The sequence below is a fragment of the Hemiscyllium ocellatum genome, chromosome 23, assembly GCF_020745735.1.
Source record: "Hemiscyllium ocellatum isolate sHemOce1 chromosome 23, sHemOce1.pat.X.cur, whole genome shotgun sequence".
NCBI classification, from domain to species: domain Eukaryota; kingdom Metazoa; phylum Chordata; class Chondrichthyes; order Orectolobiformes; family Hemiscylliidae; genus Hemiscyllium; species Hemiscyllium ocellatum.
Genome location: NC_083423.1, coordinates 40,127,835 through 40,142,045, shown reverse-complemented (window position 1 = coordinate 40,142,045; position 14,211 = coordinate 40,127,835). Strand labels below are relative to the sequence as shown.

Below are 14,211 nucleotides of genomic sequence, written 5' to 3'. Positions count from 1 at the left end.
TATACAGTTTATTTGTGTATTCCTATATCTGGCTTTATTGTTTTTCCAAGCTGGATAAGTTGTTGATGGCTACCTATTATCTCCAATACAGCGTGTCTCACTGGGCCAGTGCTCTGGAAATCGAGTTGTCAGAAAAGTTTCAACTTTTTTTTTAAAAAGTACAAAAGGTTCCCCAAATTACCTGTCATTTAGAACCAGGTTGACAGAAATCACAACTAGGTTTCTGTACTTGTAATAAATGGTCATATTGTTAAGTAATTAGACTCGTGCGACAGGTAAGGAGTGATGTAAAGAATGATAAACCATTATGTTATAATCTATTAATTAAAGCTGTAATCCTCTTAAAAACTACTCCTTATGGACACAGACAGGAAAGAAAATCATGGGTGTTACGAATGGAGGGAAAGGCTGGGAAGGCAGTTAAATGATTCCTGTTCACAAAGTTGCTGAGGTCATTCTTATCATTCTTGTGTTGTGATGTGAGTTGTAATACCCTTTAATAAAGACGTTATTTTTGGCTCATATTTGTTCTTGTATATTGATGGTTATCATAAGGTGGCTGAATCTATGGTCAGCTGATTCCTGTGGCCATCTTAAGTCATTCTTTTTCTCTTTTTGTTTTGAAAGCCATTTTAGTCAATAAAGGTCCCAAGTATTGAATTCAGATGATTGAAGCAGAAAATTGACGGTCCCTATTTTACCAATATCATAGTAATATATGTTGAGTCATAGAGATGTACAGCACGGAAACAGACCCATGCTGACCAGATATCAAAAAATAATCTAGTCCCGTTTTCCAGCATTTAGCCCATATCCAAATGCTTCCTATTCTATTATCCATCCAGCTGTTTTTAAATGTTGTTATTGTACAGCCTCCACCACTATCTCTGGCAGTTCATTCTATATATACATGCACCATCATCTGCATTAAAACATTGCCCCTTAGGTCCCATTTAAATCTTTCCCTTCTCACTTAAATCTGTTCCCTCTAGTTTTGGATCCCCCTACCCTGAAAGACCTTGACTATTTACCATATCCATGCCCGTATGATTTTATAAACCTCTATAGGGTCACCCCTTAGCCTCCAACACTCTAGGGGCAATAACCCCAGCCTATTTAACCTCTCCCTATAATTCAAACCCTCCAATCCTGGCAATATCCTGATAAGTCTTTTTTGAACACTTTCAGGTTTAAAAATAGCCTTCCTATAGCAAGGAGACCAGAATTAATCAGTATTCAAAAAGTGGTCTAACCAATGTCCTCTCCCGCTGTAATATGACCTCCCAACTCCTATACTTAATGCAGTGACCAATAAAGGCAAGTATACCAAACGCCACCTTCATTATCCAATCTACCTGTGACTCCACTTTCAAGGAACTGTGAGCCTGTACTCCAAAGTCTGTTTGTTTGGCAACACTCCCCAGGAACATTACCATTAGGTGTATAAGTCCTACCTTGATTTGTCCTACCAAAATGTAACACCTCACATTTATCTAGATAAAACTCCACTCTTTACCCTATCAGCTTATCTGATCAACGTGCCGTGTAACTCTTGAGGTTACCTTCTTCGCTGCCCACTGCACCACCAATTTTGGTGTCATTTGCAAATTTGCTAACCATACCTGCTATGTTCAAATACGAATCTTGAATGTAGATGACAGAAAGCAGTGGACCCAGCACCAATCCTCGTAGCACACCACTGGTCACAAACCTCCAGTCTGAAAGCTTGTAACTTCCATCACCACCTTCTGTCTCTTACCTTCCAGCTAATTTTGTATCCAAATGGCTAATTCGCCCTGTATTCCATGTGATCAAACCTCATTAAGCAGTCTACCATCTGAAACCAAGAAAACCAGTCCTTCTAGTATCAAATCTTGGAGAATGACGAAATGTCTTTCTCCAGTTCACTAAACAGCTCGGAGACTGTTGCTCAGCCACCTTTGTATACATTTTGGCATCATCTTTTGTTCCATGGGTTTCAATTTATCTGGCATGGTCAATTGTATGTCGCTTTATGAAATATCTTTGGAAATTCATGTGCACAGTAAAAACAATTAGCTTTTAAAGTTAGCTGGGTGAATATTTGGCAGACAGTGAAGCCCAGGGATGCAATATAGATGTATAATATTTAGACGTCAGGAATCAGTGTTACCAAAGAATGTATCCAGTCAGAGTCAATAAGATAGAAAGTTAGATATTCTAGAGTTTTGTTCAATTTTCCGAGCAAGCACTGAGATTTTGAGAGGCCTCTGTTATGGAGTGCATATCCACAGACAGTAAGGAGAAATTCTATCCATCGTTCTCTAGTAACATTACTTCATCTGTCTACTGACATATTCTTCCTGATTTTCTTTTGCCCCCTCAGTGGTATAACTGTTATCAGAAAATCAGTAGACTGTATTATGTTTCCAGATTTTAGTCAGATGTGTTTTGGTACGATCCCCAGAGAGACGCAAACTTTTAAAAAGATTTGGGTCCCCTTGATCAACTTGAATCACACAGAATTTCAGTATTCAAACTGAAACTAACATCCATAATAACAATCTATGAAAAAGGTAACTCTTGATGCAGTCAATAATTCTGCATAGCATATATAATTTATTGCATAATTTCTTGAGAATTGCAGTCTTGTCAGCACAATCTAAAGTCATTCCCAGTTTGCACAATGGGCTTGCTTCTCCCATTTTACTAAGTCATAATGCCCATTAATAGGTGAGTCTGATCCCTTAGTCCCCTGTGAACTCCTGAACTGGCTTTCAGTTATAAGGTCTCTAATGACACTTTCTCTTAAGTTTGCCAGAGCGAGTCTTCCAGCATTGTTAAATGAGTGGCAGAAAGCTCTTTTGTTTTTCATTATCTCCATAAAAAATTGGGACAATTGTCAAAAGCACAAAAATGAAAATATATAAGTTAATGGAAGAAAGTTTAAACCCTCAAACATTCTTCAATGGAGTTTGAAATATTTTGGTATTCCTAAAAAATTATAACGCTGTAGTTAATGGCTTACTACATGAACAAACACTAGAAAAGATACAACACAAAAGATACAGCATTTATTGCCCAACCTGGTTTCCCTTGTGAAGGTGGTGGTGAGCCACCTTCCTGTATCTGTTTGGTATAGGTCCACCCACAATGCTATTAGGGAGGGAGTCCAGGATTTTGACCAGGAACACTAAAGGAATGGAGCTAGATTTCAATATCAGGATAATGAATGGCTCACTTGCAGGTAGTGGTTCTCATGTATCTACTGCTCTTGGCCTGCGAGATGGTAGTGGTACTGGGTTTGGAGGTGATGCTTAAGGAGCCTTGGAAAATTTCTGCAGTGCATCTTATAGTTTGTACACACTGCAGCCATTGACTGTTGGTGGTAGAGGAAGTAGATGTTTGTGTATGTGATGCCAATCAGGTGGGCCATTTTGTCCTGGATCGTCGTAAGTCTCCTGAGTGTTGTTAGAGCTGCACCCAACCAGGCAAATGGGGTATTCCAACAAAGCCCCAGCTTGTGCATGGTGAACAGGCTTTGGGGAGTCAAGAGATGAATTACTCACTGCAGAATTTCTAGCCTCTGACCTGCTGTTGTCGCCACTGTATCTATATAGTGAGTCCAGATCAGTTCCTTGTAAGTGGTAACCCCCAGGATGTTGACTATAGGAGTTTCAGCAGTGGTGTTGCCATTAAATGTGAAACTCCTATGATAGACCCAACCAAGCAAATGGGGTTCCCAAAACTATGCAGTAATCAAAAGGTTTAATGCAGTAGTCTAAGATTTTATACAAAATCAACCCTATTCTAAATTTTATATTTTAGATCTGATTTGTTTAGTTCGGATTCATTCCAGAATCTAGCTGTTGTTTACAGCTAGAAACATTCTGAAGGGCACGTTTGACCTACGCTCCCTTTATAATGGTGTTAATGTGAATTCAGAGTGAATAAAATGGCACTGGACTTTCAATCTGCTTTTGTGCAATCCCATTTCTTTATCGATATGTAACATCAGAAATTCCCACTAGCTTGTACACTATGTCTAATGTAGGCAGCCTCCATGTTTGGAGAAATTAAATGGACATTGACACCCTCAGCAGTTTATTGCGTACATAAATTTGATTGATATGCCTATATACCAAATCTGCATCACTGCAATGTTAAAAGAATACTGATTTTCGAGTAAAGTGCTATATCCCTTTAGGCAGTCTATTTAATTTTTGTTTTAATGCATCCAAATGAGCAATTATGTTTGATTGTAAATTTATGTTAATACTCTGGTTTCACTGTTAAAAAGTTATTGCTTTGATCCTTTTGAATAAAACTGTATTTGATATCAGACATGATTCCATAAGCGTCCACTCATCTACCACTAATGCTCAGTAGCAGTCATGTGTACTATCTGCAAGTTGCACTGCGGAAATTTGCCAAAGATCCTGAGACAACACCTTCCAAATCTATAACCACTTTTATCTAGAAGGACAAGGGCAGTAGATACATGGGCACACCACTACCTGCAATTTCCCATCCAGGTCACTCACCATCCTGACTGCTTTCGTTGTCACTGGGTCAAAATTCCCAAATTCCCCACTGACAGCAGATGCACTTCAGCGGTTTAATAAAGCAGCCCACCCCCTCCTCCTCAAGGGCAACAAGGGACAGGCAATAAATGCTGGTGCAGCTAGCAACAGCCATGTCCCACAAGTGAGAGACTATAAAAAGACCAAGAACAATTTGAAGACATGTCAGAGCACTGAAGAATAAATTATGCAGAGTAGTGCTATATGTCTTAATCATTCAGATTTTTTCTTTATTGTTTGATTAATTGTTTTTGAATGCAAATAATAATTTAAAACAGGAACCTTTATCTTGGATAATTCAGTGTAAGTTCCTAGTCAGCAATGAAAATAACGAGTAAAAAATGAGGTCTGCAGATGCTGGAGATCACAGCTGCAAATGTGTTGCTGGTCAAAGCACAGCAGGCCAGGCAGCATCTCGGGAATAGAGAATTCGACGTTTCGAGCATAAGCCCTTCATCAGGAATAAGAGAGAGAGAGCCAAGCAGGCTAAGATAAAAGGTAGGGAGGAGGGACTAGGGGGAGGGGCGATGGAGGTGGGATAGGTGGAAGGAGGTCAAGGTGAGGGTGATAGGCCGGAGTGGGGTGGGGGCGGAGAGGTCAGGAAGAGGATTGCAGGTTAGGAGGGCGGTGCTGAGTTGAGGGAACCGACTGAGACAAGGTGGGGGGAGGGGAAATGAGGAAACTGGAGAAATCTGAATTCATACCTTGTGGTTGGAGGGTTCCCAGGCGGAAGATGAGGCGCTCCTCCTCCAGCCGTCGTGTAGTTGTGTTCTGCCGGTGGAGGAGTCCAAGGACCTGCATGTCCTCGGTGGTGTGGGAGGGAGAGTTAAAGTGTTGAGCCACGGGGTGATTGGGTTGGTTGGTTCGGGCGGCCCGGAGGTGTTCTCTGAAGCGTTCCGCAAGTAAGCGGCCTGTCTCACCAATATAGAGGAGGCCACATCGGGTGCAGCGGATGCAATAGATGATGTGTGTGGAGGTACAGGTGAACTTGTGGCGGATATGGAAGGATCCCTTGGGGCCTTGGAGGGAAGTGAGTGTGGAGGTGTGGGCGCAAGTTTTACATTTCCTGCGGTTGCTGGGGATGGTGCCGGGGGTGGAGGTTGGGTTGGTGGGGGGTGTGGATCTGACGAGGGAGTCACGAAGGGAGTGGTCCTTGCGGAACGCTGATAGGGGAGGGGAGGGAAATATATCCTTGGTGGTGGGGTCCGTTTGGAGGTGGCGGAAATGGCGGCGGATGATACGTTGTATGCGGAGGTTGGTGGGGTGGTAGGTGAGAACCAGTGGGGTTCTGTCTTGGTGGCGGTTGGAGGAGCGGGGCTCAAGGGCGGAGGAGCGGGAAGTGGAGGAGATGCGGTGGAGGGCATCGTCGATCACGTCTGGGGGGAATCTGCGGTCCTTGAAGAAGGAGGCCATCTGGGCTGTGCGGTGTTGGAATTGGTCCTCCTGGGAGCAGATGCGGCGGAGACGAAGGAATTGGGAATATGGGATGGCGTTTTTACAGGGGGCAGGGTGGGAGGAGGTGTAGTCCAGGTAGCTGTGGGAGTCAGGAGGAGGTGTAAATAACGACCCTTGCTGCTGACCTTGAAAAAAGCTGTTCACAAAGGTCCAACAATCTTTGTGACACCAATGTTTCCTCTCCCCACACCTGTATGGGTCTGACACCAAGCCAAGGATAAATCCATGTTCCCAGCAACAGTAATGTTATCAAACAAAGTAGCCACTTGAATCAGATTGAAATATTCTGTCAAACAGCAAATGTAGACTTTCTTAATTTTAAAACAAAATGCCTTAAAGAAAATTATTGTCTTCCATTGTGGTAGTTTTAACAATAATTGTTGATTTTACCTGCTGTTATGAACACATCTTTTTCAAGGAGCTTTACAATGATTAGCATTCTAATCAAGTTCAGTACATTTCCAGTTGAATTCTGGGTGAATTCAAAGCTCAACCCAGGAGAAATGTAGTTTCCACTTTTGGCAGCATTAATGTAGACTCTGGAATTTCCTTAGTTTTAGTGTAATGACAGTGAGTGCTGATGATTTCACAGTAATTACCATTACAAAATCATGATCATTGCCAATTCAGTAAATGCTGATACTTACGTTGCTACACTTAATAGAAGTGGTTGAAACTATCAAAAGTTTGATTTTACTCATGAGAAAAACAATCTGGATCTACTGAGATACAATTGGAGGAGGAAGAATCAAATTACATTAATATAGCATCTTGTTGTATTCTCATCAAGCTCTAAGAAATCTACCACCTATAGTTAATGCTAAGATCACGGATTATCTGTGTATAGCAGTGTTTGTGCATTGGTGCCCTGAAGTGAGATCGCAGTTTCAAACGGGATTCATAGGTACAGAATTTCCTAACAGTAGATTTTGTTATTATTGGCTGTGGAGTGAAAAGTTAGCAAGACTTATTTTCTACACCGTGAACAACTTCACAGCATTAGATGAGAAGCAGAGAGAATACAATTGGAAAAGATTATCAGGATGCACCCAAAAGTAATGGTGACTAACTTTAGTTACTCAACAACCATTTGAAAGTGGTCATGAATTTAAAAATTAATTTGGGAAAGAGTCCAAATGTAATCAACTATGAAGACTGTATATTTCCCACTTGAGTGGAGAACATTGGAAGCCTTGAAATGAAATTATGCTGAAAAGTTTCATGTCTAATATCTATGTTTTAAATGTAGGTATGGAATTGGCGCACAGAAGAGTGCAAAGTCCTCACAGGACACACTGAACAAGTGAAAAACTTCAAGCTGTTGAAAGAGCCACAACTTCTGTCCTGGTCCTTTGATGGGACTGTGAAGGTAAGGAATAATTAGTAAAAACAAAAGTAATTTTGATTGGACTTCAAATGTATAAAGCTAACATATGTTGTGGTTTTTTTCATAAAACTGTAAAGGTGTAGGGAGAAGTAATTTGGTTTTCTATCTATGCTACTTATTTTGATTTGTTTATGTATAAAATTGACAAAGTCATTCTGGGGAATTTTGTTCTTTCTAGTTTGTCACCAAGTATGAACATTTCATTACAAGGTGCACCTTATCAATGCTCTTTGCACTTGTTGTAACCATGTACTGCTCAGAAGACAATCAGTGTTTGCACCAATGTCATTTTTTTCCACATTTCCATAATTTGCATCTTTGAGGTGTATTTAAGCATATGCCAATTGGACCAGAATATTAAATGTTGTGTGGTTACCCAAATGCACTAACTGCTGCCTATTTCATGTAGCACCAGTAGAGAATGCAAAGTGAGACAGGAAAGACTTTAATCCTCTTATTGTGAGCTCATACCAAAACTCTCAGATTTCAAAGGGTAGGCCACCCTAATCATTTGAATTTGAAACATGGTCGAGAATTAAAAAATCAACTACTTTGAGTAGGAAGGGTTTAGAGGGGTTTTTTTAGATTAGATTAGATTACTTACAGTGTGGAAACAGGTCCTTCGGCCCAACAAGCCCACACCGACCCGCCGAAGCGCAACCCACCCACACCCCCACATCTACCCCTTACCTAACACTATGGGCAATTTAGCATGGCCAATTTACCTGACCCGCACATCTTTGGACTGTGGGAGGAAACCGGAGCACCCGGAGGAAACCCACACAGACACAGGGAGAACGTGCAAACTCCACACAGTCAGTCACCTGAGTCGGGAATTGAACCCGGGTCTCAGGCGCTGTGAGGCAGCAGTGCTAACCACCGTGCCGCCCACAAGTGCTGGCAAATGGGATTAGATTAGGTTAGGATATCTGGTCATCATGGACGGGTTGGACCAAAGGGTCTGTTTTTATGCTGTACATCTTTATGACTCTGTAAGTTCCTCTATAGCGTCCATGCAGCTCAAGTAAAAGAATTGTGAAGTGGAAATGTTTCTCTTGATGAAATTAAGGAAATGCTGTAAAACTGAGTTCTGTTGTTATTTGGGGAGGTCATGAATTGGGAACCATTATTTCATTTCAAATCGAGCAGCCTGGATTTTACAAATCTTAACACTAAATGTTTTGTATGTGACCATGCTTCTGGAGCATATGGAATGCCCTATTGTAGATGGTTAACATTCATTGGTATAGTTTTTAGGTCTGTCTCATAATTTCTTTCATGAGGAATAAAGTTGGTAACCTGCTAGTCCTCGACAGCCATTCTTAAATGTAGCAAACTTATTAATTTCAGTTCCCATTTATTTTGAGTAATGAATGTATATTGTTTGGAGCATTACTCCCAGTTTAAAAACACCTAGCATTGTGTGACCATATCTTTTTCAGCTTACGTGTTATCCAGATCCTCTCAGAAATACCTGCTGGAGCCATTTCCCACTTCTAGTTTCTCATTAAAGTTATTACTTAATTATTCTGTTCCTTTGACACCAACTTGATCATCTTTAGTGGGCCAGTGATTTTTTTTGACAGGTTTTGTTTATGGATATATATTCAAAAGTTATTTTTTAGTTTTCTGCCATTTTTTTCACGTTTTAGTTTGCTTTTATCACTTACTTGATTCTCTTAAATGCCAATGTCTTTGTATGTAATGTACACTGCCTTTTTTTAACCAGTAATATTGCTTTGACACCCCGATGATTTACATTGTTAATCTGGTAAAATGGATTTTGCTTGTCGCCCCAGTAATATTCTTGAATTGCTTCCTGTGTTCATACTGTAGATATCCTAACCATTAACATATTCCAGTTAATAAACATCTATTAATATTTTGGGTCACTCTTTTTCGCATTCCTTCATGAATATTCCATTCTGGTAATATGATCTCTTAATCAAAACTACCCTGCTGTCTTGTGTACCACTGCTATAAATTGGCTGTTCAAACTGAGAAAAGAAGCAGTTTTACTGATTTTGAAACATTGCTCTTCTTTTTGCTCTGCTGCTTTTTTTCTACGTCTGTTTAAGAAATTTAAAAGTACTCAATAATTCATAATGAGTAATATCTTTTCCTCATGGCCTCACTCTTCAGAAAAACACTCCTTGCCTAACCTCTTGCCTAGGCTGTATATAACAGTATCCATTTATTTTTCTCTGTGGAGGTGATATGCACTGTTATCCATATTTTATGTCCTTATCTGTTTTATGGTGCCTGCAGACAGTATTTCACAATTGAGAATCTCGGATTAACCTGAATTTTGTTTTATTAAACCACACTTAGATTTAAGATTCTACTTTGTATACTCCAAGCACTAGTATAAAATCATGGCGATTACTCATTCATGATAATTTTGTGCATGTTTGTTTTGTGCAGTGTATTTCACACAGTTGATTGCATTTAGAAGCAATTTTGTCTGTTGGTAAAGTCCGGTACTGATTGTTGAACAGTTTCTGAAGGCAGTAGAGGTTTCCTTTTATTTATTTCTGCATTATTTCTTCTGATCCCCTTCTGTATCTCTGGTTAAGGAAAAAAGGTAGATCAGTTTGCTGCAGTTCTTCATTATGGTGCTGTGAGGATCTACATGAAAGAAATCAAGCATTTCTTCAATATTTTCCTTTGGTTGAACTCTACTTGTTGTCAGCCTGTAACAACACAACTAAGATTGAGAATTCCACATTTGGCAAACACCGAATGTAACTTACAGAAACAAAATAGGACATTTATAGCAAACTGTCATGACTACTTAAAATTGCTTCATTTTATTCGCAATATCTTTATGTCTGTGTTTCTACATGATTTGAGGCATTGGTTAATGAACTGGAAATTAAATTACCCAGGTTGTTTTGGCCCATCTTGTGGTAGCATTCGAAGCCTGAGTAAAGGTTGTTTAATGTGTAGGCTGTAGGAACAAAAGGAAGAGAGAAATAAAAGTTACTGTACAAAGGTTATAGTTTAATCAGCTTGTGAATTGCTAGTGTTTGTATTAATATAAGGGTCTGCCTCTTTAATCTTTCAAAATTCATTCATGGTGAATGGGCATTGCAGGCTGGGCCAACATGTATTACCCATCCCTGGTTACTCTTCAGAAGGTGATGGTGAGCTAATACCAAAAATATTCTCATTGTTAATTATTGCCTCTGTTTGTTTCATGATAGACAAGGGACTCTATACTAGCTCATACAAAGCATACATAATGAGAAGAACTAACTGACAAAAGTATTCTCATTTTTAATTATTGCCTCTGCTTGTTTCATGATAGAGACAAGGGATTCTATCCTACATCATACAAAGTATAATGAGAAGAACTAACTGACAACACCACTCTAATGTTCTAGACAAGATTTTATTCAGAACCTGCACAGTATGAAACACTGTCTAAAGTAATTAAACCATAATTACGAGCTACTTTGTAAATATGAGATTGAATAGGTTTATGCACTGTTAAAATAAAGTAGCCACTAAGCAAAATGTATTCAGCACCTAATAAAACATTGCTCAAAAAAACATCCAATAATGAAGGTTGTCAGTAAATCTTGAGGCTTTTATAGGCAATTCTTGATATTGTATGAAATAAATACTCTATGTATGCTAAAGTATTCATATGAAAAATGCATTGCTTAATTTCAGTAAATTGACATTTAAAACTTCTGACAAATTCAGAGCTGTTCAGAACTTCAGTTGGGTCATTATGATTTCCATATTTTGGAGTAGGCATGAAATTACATTTGTGAACTGTACTACTTAAAAGCAGTGAATATGATCAAAGAAAGCCAGAGTTAAATGTGAAGATTCATGTATGCCTGTGTTCCTGTGTCCGACATTAGAACCATTGAAAATTTGATTGGCACCCACTAAGTTTAAAGAACATGTCATCTACAGATTAACCTGGATTTTGTGGTCGTTGGCGAATAGATATTCTAGATATTTGTTACACATACAAAATTTCCATGGATTTTGCCACTGCACCTTACTATAAATAGAAAGCCACAAAGACACAACACTATGTTCAGGGAATCTGGAACCATTGTAAACTGTTGATACATCAGATTGAAGAAATATCACTGAGATATGCAGAGTTCAAAGTAGGAGGCACAACGTACAATATTTAATTCAATGTTGAGTCAAGGACAGAAAGTGAAATCAAGAGAGAAGAATTAGATAGATGAAAATGTAACATGTAAACATTTAAAGATAATTTAAATCTGAAGCAATAAGACTAAATTTGTAAATTTTTTGTGTTGAAGAGTTTGACAATAATGAAAATTTAAACCACTTTTTAAAATTCACATACACTTGACTCGATAACCTCTAACTTTCCTGCTAAGTTTATTGGATATCTATTATGTAATTGCTGTAACTTCATTCTCTTCCTTGCATGTGAGCGCTGAATATCTCCAAGCAACATTCTAGTGTAGTATGGCTTGTGGAGGAGCAGGGCAATATGGACAGAAACTTCCTAAGTTCTGCCTTTAATTGAGCATTTGTGCACTCCAGATGTTGCTGATTTGTCCTTCTCTTAAGAATGATGACTCTTGATATGCTATTCATTCCTTATACTGCAAATGCAGGACAGTGCGGATTTTATTTTGGAAAAAATAGAACAAACTGACTTTTCAGGTTTGCTGTTATTTAACTTGTTCCAAAACTTTATTTTGGAATACACTACTCTGGCCAAAGATAAAGGTATACATGCTTGATACAGTGACACTAAGAACTGAATAGATCATATAGTAAAGGTAAAGTCGTCATAACTTTCCCAGACCAGAGGCTGCTCTCTCAGATTGGTGGTGGTTCAATCTGAGAGTCACCATGTTTTAAGAGGGGGGAGAAGTTGATAAGGAGAGTCCTTCATGCCAGTGCAGACATTGAACCCACACTGTTAGCGACAGTGTGTCACAATGCACACATCCAGCCAACTGAACTAACGAACAACCTCCAACCCACAACCATAAAAGTTATATGAAGTTTCAAATTCTGAATAAGATTTATTTATGACCTGTATCATCTAACCTTCTTTACAAAGATGCTTGAAATAAAGTAACTAATCATATGTTGCTTGTGACCTTTTCATAAGTTAACAAAATCACAAAATGTTTGTGTATAGAATTGCAAAAAACTGTTATATTATAAACTATTCATATGGAAATGCTGATTTGGGACATGTGAAACATTATTGTTGAGTCACATTGGGTTAACAAACTGTACAAGTCATTGTTGAGCAGCGCTGAGTCAGACAGAAATCTAGTTTGAGCTATCAAACATAGATGGGGAATGTTTATGATGATTCCTATGCAATTCTAAATGACAGTGCAGATCTGGTACAGAATGCTTTCTAATTTTTATTGCAAGATAAAATCTTATTATAAATCTTACACTTTTTTTCAAAGTTACCGCAATACTAAATTACTTTTAACATTTAGGTATGGGATTACAACTCCGGTAATTTGCTGAAGAACTATAGCTGTCATATGGGAGCAGCAGTTCTGTCATGTGATGCATCACCCAATGGCAGTAGAATTGCTTCAGCTTCTGCTGATAAAAGTGCAAAGGTTAGTGCTTATTCCTATTCTCAAGTCCTAGCTGAAAAGTACCTTTTTAAATGTTATCTAGTTTCTGTATGTGAAATTGCTTGTTTGAGACTGGTGCTCCATTGCAAACCAGAGCACAGAGATGTAACCCTAATAATTTGAGACTAATGCAGACTGCACATGAGACTTAATTCTGTGAGAGATTCCATCTGTGTCATGTACTTGGGTAAAGTTCTTTCTCCACAGATATTAAATCTGATAATTTATTGTGGGGTTTGTGTTGATACTTACAGTAATGTTGTAATACAGTCAGAATCATTGACGACCTTTAAGCGGCAATTGGATAGGTACATGGATGGGTGCTTAATCTAGGATAGATGTTCGGCACAACATCGTGGGCCGAAGGGCCTGTTCTGTGCTGTATTGTTCTATGTTCTATGTTGTGACATGTAGAAAGAGTCAGGCGCTAGCAATGGAAAAATCATACTGTACTGAAGACTGAAGTTTTATTGGGATTAAGATCCACTGTATTTGACTACACCATAACTAAGCTGAGACTGACAGATTCTGACAATTAATTTTAAAATTGAAATGATGCTTATTCCATTGCTTGATAAATGCAGAATATATAGAATTCATGGAATTCTTTATATTTTCATAGAAGCCTACAGTGTAGCAAGAGGCCATTCAGCCCATTGTGTCTGTAACAACCCTCAGAAGAGCATCTCACCTACATCCAACCACCCCGCCCCCGCCCCCCCTTCCACCCCGCCCCCACCCCCCACCAACTAAAGCCAATGTTTTCATAAAGTGCAGGAGCAAAAATAACTGATCAGCAGGTATCACACTAAATCTAACTCTGATCATTGAGTGTAAGAAACCTTTCAGGTCATGCTTCAGAACCAATATTGACAATTTAAAGCCAATTTTTTGTTCACCAAATGTAATCGTTAGAAATATGCCATTACTTCAGACCAGTTGTGTACAAACTACAACCTGTGGCCCATAGATGATTGAGCATTTCATACAGGCTGATCCTGCACATCCTGCATTTCCCAGTCCACTGCTTTAACCTCACCCTGTGCACTCTAAATGCAATAAAGACAGGGTCCCCCTTGTCCTCACCTACCACCCAACTAGTCTGCACATCCAACGCATCATCCTTAAACACTGTCGCCAACTCCAACTAGACCCCACCATCAAGAACATCTTCCCTTCCCCACCCTTC

The 14,211-nt window shown here is 39.1% G+C and overlaps 1 protein-coding gene across 4 annotated transcripts in view; it reads left to right on the top strand.

Moving 5' to 3' along the window:
* Positions 1–14,211, top strand: part of apaf1 (apoptotic peptidase activating factor 1) — a 196,665-nt gene that overhangs the window by 127,076 nt on the left and 55,378 nt on the right. For all 4 annotated transcript variants that reach the window (XM_060842926.1, XM_060842922.1, XM_060842924.1 and 1 more), the window contains 2 exons: positions 7,267–7,386; positions 12,876–13,004. In XM_060842926.1, the coding sequence (XP_060698909.1) occupies positions 7,267–7,386; positions 12,876–13,004 (249 nt within the window). The remainder of the gene's footprint in view (positions 1–7,266; positions 7,387–12,875; positions 13,005–14,211) is intronic.